Below are 14,184 nucleotides of genomic sequence, written 5' to 3'. Positions count from 1 at the left end.
AAGCAACAAGTTCTTTTTCATAAACTGCCTGAAGCAGCTAAAATAATGATGTTGCATAATGAGAAAGAACAATTACAAACTTCTAGTCCCACAGGGAGCCCATTGTCTCATTAAAGCATTCTGGAATTTCTATGACATTTAGAAACAAACTGGACAGATTTCCCATTTGCTCAAAGTGAGAATGAGCCTTCTATCTATTAAAGCAACAGCACAAACCTCTTCCCACAGTGATTTCAAGGTCAGTTTTCTGGGTTATTAACTAAGAATTTTGTGAGACTGATTTGTTTGATTGAGGCTGTTACATGTTTCAAAGGATCAACAGACAGATTATTAGAGTGATTTGAAGAGTAACATAGATCCCTCTGAAATCTTGATGTCTAGTTAGCAAAAAGAAGAAAATTCCATGCATCTTCAGAGTGATATTTGACCTGTAAGACCTACCAAGCAATGGTAAAAGTCTTTTCAATTCTAGCTATACATGCTCTTCCCTTACAAGGAACAAAAGACATGAGCCACTCTGCCTTGAGCCACAGAGACTAGCATTCTATCTTGCAGTCCAGCCAGCCCTTCCTCATCTTACATACAGTCCCTTCTGGATCATACACAGACCTTTTATCAGTTACTGGCCAACTTAGCTGTTCCTCCTGCATCTCTGGTCTTTCCCCGGGAAACTGTTTTATTTATCTACTTAGCAGGTGATGGATCTGGTTTCTCCTTGTTCTCCTGGCAGCCAACCAGGACTCATCCTTTCTTCAGCTTTTCTCAGGGAAGGTCCACAAGCAGCCACAGGAGATCAAAAGCTGCCGATTGAGTCTCTGCAATAAGTCAGCAGTTCCTTAAGGAACAGTCTGGCACCATCAGCATTAGTGAAGAAGACTGTGTGAGAGTTGGTAGAACATTAACAGTACTTCAGAAAGAGATAGAAAAAATAGCAGAGGCAAGTGAGGTTAGAAAGAGGAAGAGAGAAAGAAATAAAGACATTTAGCAAGGACACTTTATCTTAATAAGGAGAAGGAGTTAATTTTATCTAGATCCATGCCTGTGTGCAGGGATTGCTCTGGGTGCTTTGTTAGTTCTGTATGCTGGGTCTGTACAGTGCCAGGAGGGCAAATGGCCTTACAGCTAAAGCTGAACTGTTGATGACTGTAGAATATACAGACCCCCTGAATGTGTGGCCTCATGTTGCTTTAACAGTCCTAAATTCCACATGAAAAGATTTAATATTAAAGAACAATAAAGTCAGCCATAACGCTGTAGGTCGTACTGTGACAAAGTATAATACGATTATAAATTCCATTCATTTACAGAAGGATTCCGAGAGGACCATTTACTGCAAGGAGGATTATCATTACCTAAAAATACTTTGTACGGGGAACTCATGAATTTATTCCCTTGATTACAGTCTTCTTTTATATGAGAACCTGAAAGAGGGTCTAAGAGCACAGAATTAGGGACAAGGTGTTTGGGGCTGCTGATCAGACCTCAGCAGACAGCAGAATATTAAGTTAGCATAGACAAGGTATAACAGAAGAACAGAAGAGGTACCTCAATTTCAAAGTCTGAGACCTGGTATCACTCCCAGGTCACAAAAATCTCGTAAGGAACAGGTCTATATATTTCAAATGTGAACAAACTCACCTGTCAGTATCTTAGTACTTTGCATAAACTTAAATATGTTCCAAAACAGAGAGATTTTCCTAAAAGATAGTTCAAAGAATTGGTAACACAAAATATTGACTAATTATTTTATTGTGTGGCCTGGTATTCCACTAAATTCATCCTACTGTTGCTTTGCCTATGCAACTCAAAACCTCCTTACTAATGATTCAAATTATGACATGCAGCAGCCACCACTGACTCAAATTCAGCATTTGTGTATTTTCCTCAGGATTGGCATGATAATGCTTTTCATTGCTTTCAAGCCCTCTACAACAAGGAGGGGGGAAAAAAGCCTTTCACAGAGAAAGTATCACACACACTCGCAATGGTACTTGCAGGGGTATTCCAAAAGGGCCATTTACTGCAAGGAGGATCAGTTACCTACAAATAGCTTGTGCAGGGAGTTGATTTATTTATTCCATCTTTATAACCTTCTTTTAAATAGAAGAAGTATAAGGTACATAACTTCAGGAATGCAATGTCTGGGGCAATTCTTGCTCCTTGATGTCTGACAATCAATTAGGGGGTTTGGAAGGGTTTGGGAGCAGATTTTATTGTCAGAACATTTCTATGCCACCAAAAGCTCCTGCCAACCATTCACACCAGTGTTTTGATGAGAAAACAGATGCAGTTCCTCCCTCACATAGGGAAGGCTGATACTGAATCAAACTGCAGGGTCTGGCTCATTTCAGAAACCAAGATACATCAGACTGCTTCAGTTACTTGGTGACAGGAAAGTAAGAAAAGTTCCAACTTACCACCCCACCTCCTGCCGAGTGAACCAGCACGGACATGCCTTCTCTTAAGTTAGCAACTTCAAAGAGCATCATGTAGGCAGTTACAAAGTTCATGGGAAATGCAGCAGCTTCAGAAAAACTCATGTCATCTGGGATCTTGTAGACAAATTCTACTGGGGTACATACTACTTCAGCCCAAGCACTGTAGTTCACAAAAGCCATGACTCTGTCTCCAATCTACAAACAAGGAGGAAAACATCAATGAGGATATGGCTGCAACTGAGACTGCAGAGAGCAACCCATAAAACCCGCCAACTCTCCTGCTCAAGCTGTGGTCACTGATGGACTGTGAAGATAATGATGATCCACATCTCTGACACAACAGCAATTAAGCTGCACAACTTTGGCCTTTTACCATTTAAAAAAAAATGTTATTAAAAAAGTTGAATTTAACAAAAATATCCTAATAATGTTAAAGCCACCATGCTGCTTCTCTGATGGAGCAGCCTTCCATCACCACTAATACAGACCATCTTTTGCTAGCAGAGCTCCTAAACAAACAAATGGAGCTGTAGATAATAAAAGCAGCATCTTACTAATAACCAGGAAATTTGCTTAGAGGAAAAAGAAAAAAAAGGAGAAAAAATATTATAATGGTATTGATGAGATGCATGGAATAAACAAAATTACACCTAAGATAATTTCACCTTGCTTTCTCAGTCTTCATGCTAATTTAGAGCTACTTTCCCTCTGTGGACTGAGAGGGAAGGCCTTGCACTCTGGCAGAGAGAGCACATGAAAGGGTTTGGAAGCCACTCATATAGAAGATAACACCATCTGTATCCACCCACTATTTCTATTATCTTAAATGATTCTACCAATACATTTCCATGATTGTAATTTCTACAGCCATGTGTCAGAGCAGAATTTGATCCTGCAACTTCAAATAAGCTACTTTAAACATAAAAAATCTCAGACTGAATTTGACGGGGTTTAAAGGAACAATGGAATATTCTCTTTGAAGCAACATTTCTTTACTCAGTTTCTTTGGAAAATAAATAGTAGTGAAAGAATATTTCACAATGGGAAAATAAGGTATTTTATGTTAATATTAGATAGTCTGCTGCTCCTAGGAACCTTTCAGAGGTCCAGGCACATCAAATTCATACATTTGTATAAGGGCTTTCATTGCAGCTTCAGGTTTTTAAAAACGAAATAGTGAGTCCCCACAGATGGACAAGACTAATAACAAAGCAAACAGACCTCTGAGGCTCCAGCGAGGTTACAATCAGACTTCGAAAGCAACACTTGCAACTACGTAGAAATTAGTCTGCTGGGGCTACTAGAGAGAGCCACAGTGAGGAAACATTTGGCCAGTGTGTATTAAAACCTTCACAGGCATGACTCTCATAAGCAACTGATAATAGCTTGTCACCAGCAGCCCCTACATATTATCTACCTTGCCTTCAACCTCTTTGCCTTTCTGTAATACACCAACAGTAATAACATCCTTAACCACAAATGAGTTCTTCAATGGAGCCATAGCATAGGCAATAAGGCAGAATTGGATCAAACTTCAGGACTTCATGTTTTAACTATAACTAACAGCAGTTATTCCTCTAAAATACCTTTGCTTATCTGCCTGATATTCTCCATCTTACATTCTACTAACACTTATTAATGCTTTAGAAATACTACAGGTAGTTCTTGGACTATTTAAACTATATTCCACAGCAATGGAGTAAAGTATCACACTTTCACCTTCATGCAAACATTTATAGAACTAGCAGGTTTTGGTCTCGCAGGCACTTGTCAGCACTTTGGCTTTGGGACACTGTAGGTTTGCTATAAAAGCTAAGGTGCTGCTGACAGTTCTGAAGAGTCTGTCTCTTAGAATGAGGATGCTGAAATAGAACTGTGTTTCTAATTTCACCAAAATGCCTCCTCCTTTTGAAAAACACAATAACAATGCTTCAGTGATAACCACTCTGTGGTTCTCTTCTGCTGTCTAAAATCTAAAACCTGCTAGGATTAATTAGTGAAGTGTTAATGTGTCCTATATCTTTGCAAAAAAAACATAAATGACCAAATTACCAAAAAGAATGCAGAGGAGTCCTTCTTGGTGATTCCCAGGGGATTTCTTAGTAATAACAAATACTATATTTTATCACAAACACTGTATAGAACCCAGTCATCACATCAGATTGGGCCTTAGCTCCCGACAATCATCCCCAGAACTAGAGAGAGATCAGGCCTGATATACTTGAGCTCAGTAGACATCGGCTTTTTCTTTTAATTGGAGAAGGAATGGCTGTAACACCATTATTCCATTAAAAAAGGCTTTCTTTCAATGTAAAATGTATTCTTACACTTTGCTAATAAAATGGACTGCCATTGAATGCTGTCATTTGTCATACAATAACAGCAAACAGACAACCAACTGGCTGGCAATATCTCAGGTGTAGGATAAGGGCCAGTAATACATAATTTTCCAGAGCATAAAGTGCTCACGACTTTAATGTGACTTGAACTGGAAGAGATCTACAAAGGGAAAGAAGATCAGAAGATGTAGGGTGCAATCTTTGCCACTGCTGTGGACCAAGGTAACAGCATATGCCAAGGAGACAACAAGCCTCTGGTGTGCCCTGCAACCAATCCATAGAAAACCTGACAGAATGGTCTTGCATCTTCCTCATGGCACATTCTCTTGTTGATGGGTTCATACTTGTGCACAACAGTTATTCTGAGTGTTGAGCCTTCCTCTAGACCTCTCAAACACTACCACGGCCATGCAGATTACATAAAATACAAGAACACAAACATATTCAATAGTCAGAACAAAGACATAACTTCAAAAGAGACCCATTATATTCAGTGAGGTGCAATGTTATTCAAATAAGCACCATATGTTGAGTTTTATGGTGCCCTTTAAAAATAGCAAAAACTTCTAAACTGAGGATGTTGATCTAGAGCAGAGACTTTCTACAGTCCTTTCATGGGATAGTCTTTGAAATGGAACATAACTATAAAACACGGATACTAGAGCAAAACAACTGAAGCAGTAGAGTTTTTCCAACAGCAAAGTTGTTGAGTTATTGTTTGTCACGAAAAACACTGGAAGACTATGACTTGTTTCAGGGTAGAGACGGGGCAGGAGGCAGGAAGCAGCGATATGTCCTAAGAGCTCATCACCGAGATCCTACTAGAGACTAAATTGGCCATTATCTTCACTCAAATGAGAAATTTTACAGCTCTTCCAAAAGAGCAAAAATGTTACCTTTAAGTAAAAATATTTTAGGTAATTGCCTTCTTAAGGTCAAGATACAATAAAATTGAGACAATGTAATTACTTGATGACATGACTGACTCAGCAAATAACTAAAATAGGATTGATGTCCATTAACTTCATTTTTATTTCACAATTGTTCTAACTACTTAGGAAATGAAGTGCAAGACTGGAGGGACTATAGATGTTTAACATCAATAATGGAGTAGGAGATAAGACAGACCGCTGTTTACACATAACAAGAGACACTGACTACATAATGACAACCAGTCAAGAAAGCTTTATTACACACATTAATTCTTTGTCATTTAACACTAGGTGAAACAGATCCTTTTCCTGAATGATCAGAATAACTCATACACCCAGACTCAGGGTTCCAGTTTTATCTGTGTCTCTTGAAGGCACATAGTTGTAAGAAGCAATGCTTATTGTAGATGGGAGTCTTGTTTACTCAAATGTTTTAACTAGAATCAGCAGCACATGGGTTCTGAGGAACAGAGCAATAATTACAGCAAACATGGCCAAGAAAAGAAACGTAACAAGTGAATGCAATTGCTTTTACTTTCTTGAAGCACATCAGTCATGCTTTCCAGTTCACATTTAGCCACTAGGATATGCACACGGTAAAAGTGACTCTTCAGGAAGGATTTGAAGATGGTAATGGTGGCTTTAGAAACTAATTCCAGAGGTCATTCTCATGTTTGGGAAGCAGCAAGGAAAAACGGCCCTTTCAAATCTCAACAGAGTGGTGAAGGCTGCTGCTGCTCGCAGACCAGAAGGGGTTACAGACAACATACTCAGAGAACTGGTGATTATTTAGCCTTGCTCTGAAAATAAGGAAAAGATTACCTCAAATCCTTTCACGCTATCTCCGAGAGTTTCTACAATTCCAGAGCACTCAAACCCAGGAACAAGGGGTGTCTTAGGAGGGTTGTCAATATTCCCTTGTCGCACCATCAAATCAATAAAGTTCAAACCACTGTAAAACATAGGAAAGAAATAAGATCAAGACAATTACCATAGATCGAAGCAGAAGAGGAAAACTTGACCTGAGTGATAGGAAAGCCAGAAAACTTCAGGGCAGAATTAAAAAGCTGGGCTCCATGGCATACAAGGAACTCAGCAGACAGTCACATTCTTCATCCATGGAATAGACTGATATACTGCACTGTAGAGGCCTCAGGCAGAATAGTACACATGCCAGGCAGCCACTACCCTCAAAGCTTATATGAATGTTTAGAAATCACATGTAGAAATTCACAAAGGGCATTTAAAAATTCAGTACAGTGAAACACTAGGAAATTTAGAAATGCATTACTAGCTGGCAGGTAAGCCCAGTTCAATTTAAGAAGAAAACCCCATACCTCACATATTATAGACGTTTTGGGCTAAGAGGAACTTGATGTAACTGTCCTAACCTCTGATGGCACTTCAGGAACAAATCTTGTGTTTGCTCCAGGCAGGAGTCCATGACATGAACTTACTAAGTATCAAACCAGGCTGTTGTTTTAAAACTGTTCCTCCTGGATCTCTTTTGTAGTTTTGCTAAGGTTATCTAGGTCTCTGGAGCCCTCAGGGTTGCTGCAGATAAAAAATACAGGCCTTCCACTGTAGTACTGTATCTGCAGGAGTCTTGAAGCATCTTTGCTCTTCCTTTTATAAGCTATGCAATTTTATTAAGTAAAATTTTGTGGTTTTCTAGGCAGCCAAAAAAACAAAGCAAAAAAGTACCATTTATCTACTATGTACATATACTGATCACTAGCACAAATGCCATACATAGTTAAAACTTCTCAAACTCCTAAGTAGTTAAAATATGCTTCAGCATTAATCTATTGCTCCAAAACATAGCCTTGTATTCACTGCTAGACAGAACTCCTGCATACTCACTCCCCCGACTCTATGAAGCTATGCACACAGCCAATCCTACTCATGCATATGATAGCAGCAACTGCCTGGATACATAAAATTACTGATGTGCACAAGTATTTATAAGATGGAGCTTTAGTCAGATACTAATCAAGACACAAACAGATTGAACAGACCCAACAAACAAAAAGGCAGAGTAGACACAGAGCACAAGCCTGAAGACAACACAGCATTCATGAGATGTAGGTCACTGATGGGGGTTGGGGGGGAGTAAAAATAATGGAAGTTCCACCAAATGTAAATAATTGTAATTGCAGTGGAGGGTTTAAGAGCAACCTGAGACCTCAACTTTTAGCTCTGAAAAAGCAAGATTGTAGAGCATTTTTGAAAAATACGACTGACACTCCAGCTTGACAAACACAGGAGAAAAATTAAACATAAAATTAAAAACCAAACAAACGCTCCAACATCCTCACATACAAAGCTTCCAACATTAACAAAATGGTGGCCAAGACCACCTCCTACATTGCCAATGTAATATCAGTAATGAAAGAGAAACTCTGGATAACCAAATGCCTGCAAGGCAGTCATCACCTGGGAGAAAAAAGAAAAGGAAAAACAAATGAATAAAAACCTATTAGAAAACCCCACAACGTACACAGTGGCAACTACTGTCCGTGTACATTAACTTCAGTGATGATCTTCTGAATACATCTTTCCACATTGTTAGCATGTCATAAAAAGTTAACTTATTCTACATTCCTGCAACTGGAGACAGAACTGTGATGTGGAAACCTGTACAGGAACATGCAACATGACGTTTTAACATGTAGGCAACAAGCAGGCAGACAGACATGGCAATGACCGTAGCTATTTGATGACATGATTGCAAATATATTACTACAGCTCTTTCTAAAAAGATTCATTCTTACAAAAGAACTTGTCAGATATTTTTTCAAAGTGCACATATTCAGTTTTGCATCTAATGACATAATACCAGCAATTCAGGTCTGTTCTAGTTCCATTTTTCTTCTGTCTGTCTTTATCCTCAATAAAAGGCAGCAATATCATACAAATTAGAGTTCATGTCTAGTACAATGAACTTACAAGTCTTAATACTAGAACAAGTGTGATAAGGAGAGAAAAAACACTACACAAGTTAGGCAATACCTAAGTTACATGCTTTTATTGTTGTAATTACTAGTTGGAACATGGAGTGTTGATCAGCATTTCTAATAATATCTAGTCACTTTATAGGGAGTGTCTTCTTCATTCACTTCACCTCTAACCTCCTAAATGTCTACCTGCTATCCTACCCCTGTTACTGTCATATGTGCATTTGTTTCCATTCTTCTCCACTTGTAAATAAGGAAGAAGTTGATTTATTTTACCTGCCAAATTTGAACAAGCCTAACCAACACCAGTAGACCTAAAAGCACAATTAATCTCTATGGTAAAAACAGTAATTTATTTTTATGTTTTTCCTTTAAATAACCTGGAGGGCCAAAAGATGAAGTTAGTTTATCAACTACTTCCAAGACACTCAGCCTTACCAAGTCCTTCACTGAGGTTCAACTAGAGCAGACAGAGGAAAAAGAAAGCTTGGCTCCACAGAACATCATAAGAAAATATGTTTTATGAAGAGTGATGGTTTTACAGAATAAGCACAACTTATTTTTTGTATCAGTAGAAACCAGCATAGACTGTTTTAGTGTACAGCTAGAGAAAGCAACTCCCAAACTTTAAGTCAGGGCATCTGCGGAGGTAGAAGTGTCAATGCAAAGTGATTCATTGACAAAAAGTGCTCTATTTCCTTCAGTGTTTTTAATCCTAAATCATGAGCCAGATGCAAGGGAAGGGTATGAATTACCCAGATCATACACACTGTCTCTCACAGTTTTGTTTGGAGAGGTGCTGCTTTTGATGTATCTTTATTTCACTTTAAAGGCTTCACTGAAATGAATTACTGGAGTTAATGAAACACAAGAGCACAAATGAGAGGACCACTGTGTTTCATATTCTTAAAATCCTTCCTCTTACCCCTGGCCAGTCTTTAAAAAAAAAGAGGAAATAATCAGATCTCACACTTTTTATCCAGAGAAATCCACAGCAGATGAACAACACTGCCTTTAAGAACTGATACACTGTCTGCTATTCTGCTATACTTCGGATTTCTTTTATTTGCTATCAGCTCTTCAAAGTGCTGTTATCTCACAGTCACAGTCAAAAAAGTCACTTCTGCCTTATTCTTTATAATACACATGTATACTGGCACAAGGAAGAAATACCTATAACAGAGAAAAAAAAAATAAAGCTACATAATTACAAGACAACTTCTCTTATACACACACTCTATCTGAAATATGGCTTCAGTTTGCTCTAGCTACTTTATTAATCTTTTAAACAACATGTATACTAGTGTTTTGCAGACTGCAAACTACAATACAAACAAATACAGCAATTTCATCATATTCAACCAAAAATTATCTCAGGAAATAGGCAGAAGCTGTGACTCAGCTTGGACATCGATGGCTGTTCCATTTCTTAGTCACTGAATGAGGCTAACACATGACTCATCTCAGCTGACACATTTTCAATTGTATCATTGATATTCCAGACCTTCAAAAGAATTATTCATCTGGCTTAGTGCTAAGAGCAACATATCCTCCATCTCCTCCATTTATAGTACCATACTACAGAATGTACACCTATTTTAACTGCTGTATACTTAACGCTTCAACTGGTTTCACCCCCCAGTGAATGCAGACACTACATAGAGCTTGCACTTTTTACTGACCATACACCATTTATCATGCATGCAGGTATTCTTCTTAAAGGTTACTTTTATCAACAAGCTGATGGAGAAAAATAATCATTATCTAAAATGATGGTCACCTGGCAAACTGATTCAACTAAAACCACTATTTCTTATCAATATGTCTTACCAGAGTAGCCCATCTTTGGCATGTTCAGTACTGCACACATTAACATGTGCACACTACTCTGTGCAAAGCCAATAGACACTCGTCTCTCTCAGTCTCCCAGAGCAGACCACAAGTCCATCATCACCCTGATCAATCTTCTGTATTTACAGACTTGGGTCAAGAAGATTGGCAAATTGATTTTTCTTTGTTTGGAAGCACTCTTTGGTGGCCTGATCACATTCCAGTCTTGTAGCCATTTCCAGCCAGGAGTGAAAAGCAGATGCCATACAACCTAACAGATTCCTGTGGCGTGCAGGTAAGCTTCCAAAACACATGTGGTATTGTGCAACCCGGCAAAAGCTATGAAGCAGTTGAGTGGGTCTACTGATGGCAAATATTGCTTTTAAAGCAATATGTCCACAGGCTCAGAACACTTTAAGTTTTACATGTTAACTTTTGTTAACTGCTGAAAAACACTCAGAAAACAACTCAGCTTATTCTCAAACAGAATTACAGTCCTGTCTGACAGCAAAATGAGCTACCCAGCAGGTACTATGCTACCATTATTTCTTATATTCACCCAACATGGAATTTCTTGCATTTTCCATTGTGACTAGTTGAAAAAAAAAAAAAAATAACAAGTGAGAATTCAAAAGATCTCAACCCTTCACCAGTACAGGCTGGGGAATGAACCCTCAGAGAGTAGTGTACGGGAAATGGATCTGGAGGTCCTGGCGGACAGTAGGATGAGCATGAGCCAGCAACGTGCCCTCATGGCCAAGAAGACCAATGGCATCCTGGGGTGTATTAGAAGGGCTGTAGGCAGTAGGTCGAGAGAGGTTCTCCTCCCTCTCTACTCTGCCCTCCTGAGACTGCATCTGGAATATTGTGTCCAGTTCTGGGCCCCTGAGTTCCAGAAGGACACGGAGCTGATAGAGAGAGTTCAGTGCACATCCACAAAGATGATTCAGGGAGTGGAGCATCTCCCTTCTGACGAAAAGCTGAGGGAGCTGGGACTCTTCAGCTTGGAGAAGACTGAGGGGTGATGTCATTAATGTTTACAAATACATAAAGAGCAGGTGTCAGGAGGATGGAGCCAGGCTGTTCTCAGTGATGTCCAATGATAGGACAAGGGGCAATGGGTACAATCTGGAACAGAAGAGGTTCCAAAGAAACATAAGGAAAAATTTCTTCACTGTGAGGATGAAGGAGAACTAGAAGGCTCACCAGATGCATTGTTGAGTCTCCTTCTCTGGAGACATTCAAAACCCACCTGGATGAGTTCCTGTATGACCTACTTCAGGTGGTCCTGCTCTGGTAGGGGAGTTGGTCTTTCAAGGTCCTTTCCAACCTTTAAGATTCTGTGATTCTGTGATTTTATTAGTCCTCACTCAACTGATAGATATCACCATTTTCCATGGGCAACACTTCATGGTCAGGGAGGAAATACTCACAGAAGTCACAAACCTTATCATCCCCGTTACATACAGGATAGGTCTATATATACATACAGTGTCTGAACAGGTCAGGACAAAGTTACACTAATCTGTAAGGACATTCCAAGATCTGAGGCACATTCACCAAATACATTGTTCAAAACAAGCTCTCTGTCCCATATCAGTAGAATTTTTAATGCAAGTTACTTTTAAAATAAACAACTTGGCCTTCACCTTGGAATTTATCTTCCAGAAGCCTCATGTTATCACATAGCAGAGAGGACAACAAAAGATAAATCCTTGCCTAGGCAAAATTAATTTGGTCTTTGGTACACATCAGCCCATGTAAAAAGATCCTAACGTTGCTTCTGCCACTTAAAAAATAATCCAATTTTATGATGGAACATGTGCACTGGGAATTGGCTATCGAGGAAGAACAGTATGCTCCAGTTTTCTGGGGGGGAAAAAAAAATAGCCTTCTAGGAAAGCTCGTTTCAAAGTGCCACCAGATTGCTAGCCACTTGTCAACTGGGCACAGGAATTAAAACACTGGTGAGCTATCCTCAGCTCCAGCTATGCTGTCACACTAGGTCCGGAGAAAAATAATGATGCTTGAAATAAGTGATTCCCAAGAGAAAAACAACAGCTATTGCAGAAGGGAAGGGGACAGGTGCTGAGCAAGAGACAAGCTGGCATCCACATTTCTCAGAAAGGAAACAACAATGCCCCTAACACAACTCGCCAGGGTTTTTTTCCCCCATTTCTCCCTGGTGGTACTGTGAAAATCAACGGCAATTTTTGTTTTCCCCCTTCACACTCGCTGCGGACAGCACACGAACCCTCTCTGCACTCCATGCCCGCCCTGCACCAGGCGGCCCCGAGCCCGCTGCGCCGGGTGGGTTCCGCGGGGCAGGAAGCGACAGCGGCAGCTCGGAACGGCGCTCCTCGCCCAAGGGAAGCCACAAGTGAGGGAAGTTCGTGCAACAGTCGCTCGCCCCGGGCCGCGGGAGGGGAGGCTCAGGGGCTCACAGCCGCCCGCCTTCCCGCTCCGGGGCCAGCAGAGCCCCGCTGCAGCGCAAAGCCGCCGGCACAGGGAGAGGCAGCCGCCGGCACAGGGAGAGGCGGCTGCCGCGACGCGAGTGTGCGTGAGGGAGCCCCCGGCCTCCCGCCCGCCCGCCCGAGGGGCCCCGCAGCCCGCCCGCCCCCCGCGGGGCTGTGGCCCCTCAGCCGCCCCAGAGGGAAGGAGAGGGCGAGAGGCGATACTGAACCAGGCTTTGACGCGGATCTTCAGCTCTCCCTCCTGCGGCTCTGGCATGGCTTTCTTGGACACGCGGAGCTTGTTGAGCCCCCCGAAAGCGGACAGCACCACGGCTCTCATCTCCTTCGTGTCCCCGGCCCGCATGCTGCCGCCGCTGCTGCCCTCAGCGGCTTCCTTGCCGCCTTCCTTCTCGATCATCTGCTCCGTCTCCTCCGCTCGCTGCGCTCCCTCCTTGGCCATGGCGCGGCTGCGGCGCGCGGCTCCCGCCGGCTGCTCCTGTGCGAGGCGCAGTGCCGCCGTCTGGAATGGCCGCGGGCGCGGAGCGGCACAGCGCGAAGCGGCACGGAGCGGCGGCCCGCCCGCCGCCGCAATGCACCGACTAGCTGCGCAGCACCATCCGCCCCGCCGCGGCGGGAGGCGGCCCCGCGGCGCCCCTCGCGGGTCCCGCTGCCGGCGTCGTGAGGGGAGCGCGCGCCGCCGCCCTGCCCGGAACCGCTCCTGACGCCCGCGGCGAGGTGGGGCGCGCGCTCTCCTGGGGCGGCCTCGGGCGCGCCCCGCGCCCGTTGCTGCTCCGGTGCCAGGGGCTACCGGGGGGCTGCGGAGGCTGCAGGTGGACAGGCCGCCCTCGGACACGGCCTGGCTCCTCTGGCAGAGGCTGGGCCCGCGAACGGGAGCGAAGCGCTCGAAGTCGCCGGTGGGAGCCTGCGGCCACGGCCCTACCACTCGCTCTCAGCCCCTCCGGGTCAGGGACCCTCGCTGGAGGTGCTACCGCAGCTCTGCGAGGCAGAGATGAAAAATCGCTCCACGATACTGGCATTTTAGGCCCTGACACGGCCCCAAGCCCCCGAGGAGCTTGGTGTGCACACTGGAGTGGGGTGAAAGGCTGGCTAATTGGACTGACCCTCCTTGTGCCCTCTGTGTCCCACACCTAATGGCATCATGGCTTAAATCTCCAGTTAAGGGGCCCAGGCCTTGGTCATCGCTGGGGAATCAGGTGTGCAAAGCCCTTCCTTGC

The 14,184-nt window shown here is 42.7% G+C and overlaps 1 protein-coding gene across 1 annotated transcript in view; it reads right to left on the bottom strand.

Annotated features, from left to right (window-relative positions):
* VAT1L (vesicle amine transport 1 like) overlaps positions 1 to 13,470 on the bottom strand; it is a 54,417-nt gene extending 40,947 nt beyond the window's left edge. Inside the window, exons 1-3 of the mRNA XM_062007406.1 lie at positions 13,180 to 13,470; positions 6,532 to 6,661; positions 2,418 to 2,633 (exon numbers count right to left, since the gene is read on the bottom strand). Of these exons, the coding sequence (XP_061863390.1) occupies positions 2,418 to 2,633; positions 6,532 to 6,661; positions 13,180 to 13,409 (576 nt within the window). The 5' untranslated portion in view covers positions 13,410 to 13,470. The remainder of the gene's footprint in view (positions 1 to 2,417; positions 2,634 to 6,531; positions 6,662 to 13,179) is intronic.
* Between the last annotated feature and the right edge of the window lie 714 nt (positions 13,471 to 14,184).

Source organism: Colius striatus, chromosome 14 (genome assembly GCF_028858725.1).
Source record: "Colius striatus isolate bColStr4 chromosome 14, bColStr4.1.hap1, whole genome shotgun sequence".
NCBI lineage: Eukaryota > Metazoa > Chordata > Aves > Coliiformes > Coliidae > Colius > Colius striatus.
This window is presented reverse-complemented; position numbering and strand designations above follow the sequence as displayed.